Source organism: Pygoscelis adeliae, unplaced genomic scaffold, assembly GCF_000699105.1.
Source record: "Pygoscelis adeliae isolate BGI_AS28 unplaced genomic scaffold, ASM69910v1 Scaffold404, whole genome shotgun sequence".
NCBI classification, from domain to species: domain Eukaryota; kingdom Metazoa; phylum Chordata; class Aves; order Sphenisciformes; family Spheniscidae; genus Pygoscelis; species Pygoscelis adeliae.
The window spans coordinates 854508-859456 of NW_008824598.1; the positions used below are offsets into that span (position 1 = coordinate 854508).

A 4949-nucleotide genomic window follows, 5' to 3' on the forward strand; every position below is an offset into this window, starting at 1 on the left:
GCTGCGGGGCGCTTGCCTGACGCTCGGCGCTGGTGCCTTTCCTGCCTCATTCGAGCGCAGGACCTCTTGCAGATCATGCACTCTGGAGCCTAAGGCAGGACGTCTCAGTTACAGAGCTGCCGAGTGCCGGGGAGGGGAGGCTCAGCTTTGTCTTCACGTTTGTACTCGGGCAGAATCATCTGTGACCCCCGAAACCGCTCCTCCTGCAGCCACGATGGTGGCCAAGGATTATCCTTTTTACCTTTCCGTCAAGAGGGCAAATTGTGCCTTGGAAGTGCAGACAGTGACCAGCCCAGCTAAGGAGACGGAGGTACTTAATCTACTGGTGATATGGTTGCAACTTTATTTTTCTTTATGGTGTGGTCTGTATTGCCTTGGGGAAAAGTAATGTGCTTTGAAAATAGGTTTCTGTGTATAGGTACCTGGTTTGTTTAGGCATCCTTTACGGCCATCTCTAGATGTTGAACTTTCCTTTGGAATAAGGCAAGGAACAAATAATCCAGATTTTCACCATCTGTCATTTTAAGGAATTAATCTTTTAAGTAGCTAATTGAGAAATACCTGGTTTAGATACGTCGTTTAAATTCATTTATATGTATCGGATTCCAGTGCTAACTATTACTTACAAATTGTTCAACTTATACAGGAACTGGTTATATGCTTTGTTGAGTGGAGAGAATCTGGAAAACGGTGTCTTTAAAGCATTATCTGTCTTTTCCTCATCGGTAATAAACCAAGAAATTAATACGATATAACACAGTTAACTGAAAACTCTGCCCTGTCGGCAGGTTGACTACTCTGTTTCTTAAAAAGCATGACATCCTTTCAAGTTATGTTAAAAATCTTACTCATTCACCCAAATTCAACATATTCATTTGCAAAATTGTCATAAACGGTGAAACTTTTCAGGCACAACGTTCAGGAAAGACAAATGTTTGATACTTTAAGTTAATGTTGCTTTGTCTGCTTGTTTGGAAAGAAAACAGTGACCTTAAGGATTCTGTCTAGCTGTGCTGGAGGAAGGATAAAATTTCTCTCTGGAACTTTTTATCACTTAAATATATAGCTTCTTCATTAGTCTTGTTTGCCGAGTAACTTGAAGACAACTTACTAAATTGGGTGCGTTTAATACAACTACATCAAAGATTAATTATCTCCAGCAGTTGAATAGATCTAAAGTAAAAGTAACATAAGCCAAGTTACTATTTAATCATGATGCTTAAGCTAAGAACTAATAAGAAGATGCTGCACTCTTGCTTTTCAGTGTACTTTTACATAAAGGGAGTTAATTATTGCAGTTAATGAAAGTGGAATGTTTTTCAGCTGTGTGTTTTTGAAAACTAACACCCTGAGTGTGTCTGTGTACATATGTATCTATGTAAAACACAAGTTGTTAAGTACCAAATGGTTCTCTTAAGGATACTCATTTTACTAACTATAATATTAAAGAAATATGTTTTTAGCCTTTACTGCATGAAGGGTTTTTTGTCAATGAATAGAATTGGTAAATCTGGAGAGTTGGAGTGTTGCTCTTTTACAGTTAGGAAAGGCAGCTTAATTAGTCAAGTTTCAAAGAAAAAGTCTAGATGAAAGCTTAGAGCGTGAGGAATTATCTAATAACAGATGTGATAAATCAAAATTACAATGTGCAAACAGTTGTTTTGGATTTACAATCTTTCATTTTGTGAATTATATGAAAAAGAAAATGCACCCTATGCTTTCAGACTGTTTTCTGTGAGTATGATGGACTTCCAGCATTCTGAAAAATAAACTTTTAAACATTCTCCTGTTTGTATTAGGAGGGTATGAGAAGGCCATCTGCCACTCCAAAAATTTCGTTAAGGAAGCAGAAATAAAAACTACTCTTTGGGAAGGGCATTATAAAGATAGATGTATGCAGCCTGTTTCTTTGAAGTCTGTCAATATGGGGAGGAAAAAATTCACGTTTCTTCTCAAGGTCTAATGTTAAGCTGTTCTTCCACCCTTTAGTATTTACAAGTCTAAATAAAGCTATTGGGCGCCTTCTACCATAATTTTGTGTTACTACACCAGAAAGCTAGCTTGTTGTGTGTGGGTTATGAATCTGTGGCTTTGAAAACCTGAGTTTCATTTTAATTATTAACATGTGAAGTTGGTTGATTTATTTAATGATCTAACTCGTGCATAAATGTTGCTATGTGTGGAATACAACATATTTTCTGCTATATAGATGTTGTGTTTTGGTTTTACATCAGAACTCATCATTATAAAATATTTGACCTTATTAAATGGTAATCTTTTAGTGTTTGTTTTGAACAAATACAAAATATAGTCTGGAAGATCAATTACAATAGTACTTACATGGGATGAAATTCAGCCAAAAAGTTGAGCATATACTGAACTGTTAAAATTTTCCCAAATTTCCAGCTGGGTCTCTGGGTAAGAAGCTGAAGCTTATGAGCAATAGAGTAGTTCTTTCTTATTCTTGGACTTCACTTGGAGCCTGCAGAGCAGCAGTGGAAAACCAGGAATGTTTCTGAGGAACAAGTCAGTGGCACAAAAAAGAACGGAGGTTTTCTACTTACAGTTCTTTCTTTAAGCCACACTGGCTTCCTTGGCATAAACTCCATAGAAGTAGCATAGTAGCAAAACAGTGACAAATAAAATGTCCGAAATGTATGTGAACGGTAAAAATCTGGATTCTGAGAAAAGGCTAGTGTACGTCTAGTCAAAGTACAACTATCATAATTCTTTCTAAATGCAGTTCAAGGGCAACAAAACACTTCTGTGTCTGAGGAATGAGTTAAAATAGGAAATACTATAAAGCCTTTACATACATCATTGCATACCCCACATAAAATAATGTAGCACAATATTAGGTGTAAACAGTACAGAGGTGTTGGGCTCTTTCCAGCTTTTTCATGATACAAAAATAGAGACAGTAAAACTTGAAATATGCTTGCTTTAAGGTATAAAAAGCCCCACATCTTTCCCAATTATATATATATACACACACACCATTTGCTATGTTTCACTGGTTAAAGCAGCTCCCTTATCACCCCCTCTAAAGGAAACAAAGTGAAGCAGAGCCAGTGGATGAGCAGCAGATAAGAATGAGGTTTAAGGTCTGAAGTCATGGGAAGACATGAATTCCTCAGAGTAAGGATGTTCTGTTCTGCTGTACAGGATGTAATACAGTGCCTGGGTTTAGGCTCTAAAAACTACAATGGTGGCATAGAATTCCTTTGTGTCTCCAGTATGTTGTATGTTTGCTTACATCTCTTGGGCTGCAGAAATCTTAGACCTAGGAATCAGGGCTGTTTGCAATCCGTCTTTTGTTGTCTCCTGATACCTTCACTGTTTTCACGTGCAGGAGGTCTAGGCTGCCTCATGCTCAGGACCGTGTTTAATTCAGCATGGGGAGTGCAGGAAAACTAACCTGAAGGGTAACCCGCAGGCCTCTGGGCCATGGCACATCATTAACATGAGAACCAGGCATGGAGCCAGAGGGAGAGGGGCCAAAAGATTGAGATAAACTGCAGGTCATGAATTTTCTTTGATCTTCATAAATGCATGTATTTCATTTTTAATTAAATATTAGCAAGCTGCAATTTTGATATATTTCAGGTAAGTTCATGTACAGTGTAACTGCAATGAGCTAAATGTGGAACCGTGTCAAACCCCCACACTTGGAATTGCTGATCTGTTCTTCTTAACGGCAATTTGAAACAAACAGCTTGCCTTTATTTTTCCATTCAGTAACTTGCCAGTATGATGTCTGCTTGTTAATTGGCAGTCCAGCTTCATATCCAGTTTGTTCCAAAATGGAAAAGGTCTTTCTTAGGTAGTCTGTACAAGCAGCTTCTAATGAGAGGAAATGCAGAATTTAATCAACTCTACATTAGTTGTCTGGGTTTTCCAGATTTTGTTACTTGTGTTAATTCACCTCAGTGTGAGGTTTTTCTGTTAATTGGCCTTCATTTCCTAACTGCTGGTAGACATATTGATTTCTGGATATTGCAGACAAATGAGCAGTCAAGATAGCTAGATGCAACTTGTCCTTATGCTACTGACACTTCAGTGGTTCTGTCTTGCATACAGCAAATGAAATCTGAGGTCTTAAGAGTGGTGACTAATGAGGGCAGCCTATTTGCAGCAAGGTGCGATAGCGTGTTGCAAACTTCAGCTGATTTTCTTCAACTGACAATACTTCACCACTTCTCTATATGGCTTTTCATTGTACCCCGACTATCGTTTCAGGTCCTCTTCTTTATAACACTGTGATTAAAACAAAATGTCTCTGGATTTTGCTTTATTTGCTTGTTCGTTTTGCAGAGACTGGCAGAGGAGGAATAACAAAACTCCTCCTGCTCCCATCAGAGAGCGCAGGTGGTAGATGGAACCTTGTGGATTTGAAGGAAAGTTGTATCATTGATACACACAATTTATTGGCTGATGAAGTTGCCTTTATGTATCAATTTACTTAAAGTGCTTAATAAATTCTTGTGATGCTGGCAGTTTTACTAATGGGATGCCTCTCCCAGATTTTAGGATGGATTTGTGTGCATGATTACAGTTACCTTTGTGCAACACTGAACTATACTTAGAACTGCTTTAGAGTCACCTGCTTTGTTTTTCTTGACCATCAGCCTCAGCTCTAGAAGAGTGAATGTTCTCATTTTTCTCAATTCTCAAATTTCCCAATCGGAATATTTCTAAGATACTATGAAACAAAGGCAAATTCTTTGCTGTTTCAAGTATTAAAAAGATATAGTCTGTATTAGCGCTAGTAACAATTGAGAGTGTTTGTTGTTCTAGTTTTAGATTTGCTTCTCTCTGAAGGTGCAAAAAGCCTGAGATGCCTGGCTTAATTTATTTTTAGGTTGTTTGCTGTATTAAGAGACTCTGTTGTAACATAGGTTGTTTTTTCTATTTTAACCTTTTTTGTTTGTTTCATTTTTTTATACTGC

At 37.7% G+C, this 4949-nt stretch overlaps 1 protein-coding gene across 1 annotated transcript in view; it reads left to right on the top strand.

Annotated features, from left to right (window-relative positions):
• Positions 1-214: 214 nt before the first annotated feature.
• Positions 215-4949, top strand: part of ARHGEF3 (Rho guanine nucleotide exchange factor (GEF) 3) — a 31088-nt gene continuing 26353 nt past the window's right edge. The window contains exon 1 of the mRNA XM_009322319.1: positions 215-310. Within this exon, the coding sequence (XP_009320594.1) occupies positions 215-310 (96 nt within the window). The remainder of the gene's footprint in view (positions 311-4949) is intronic.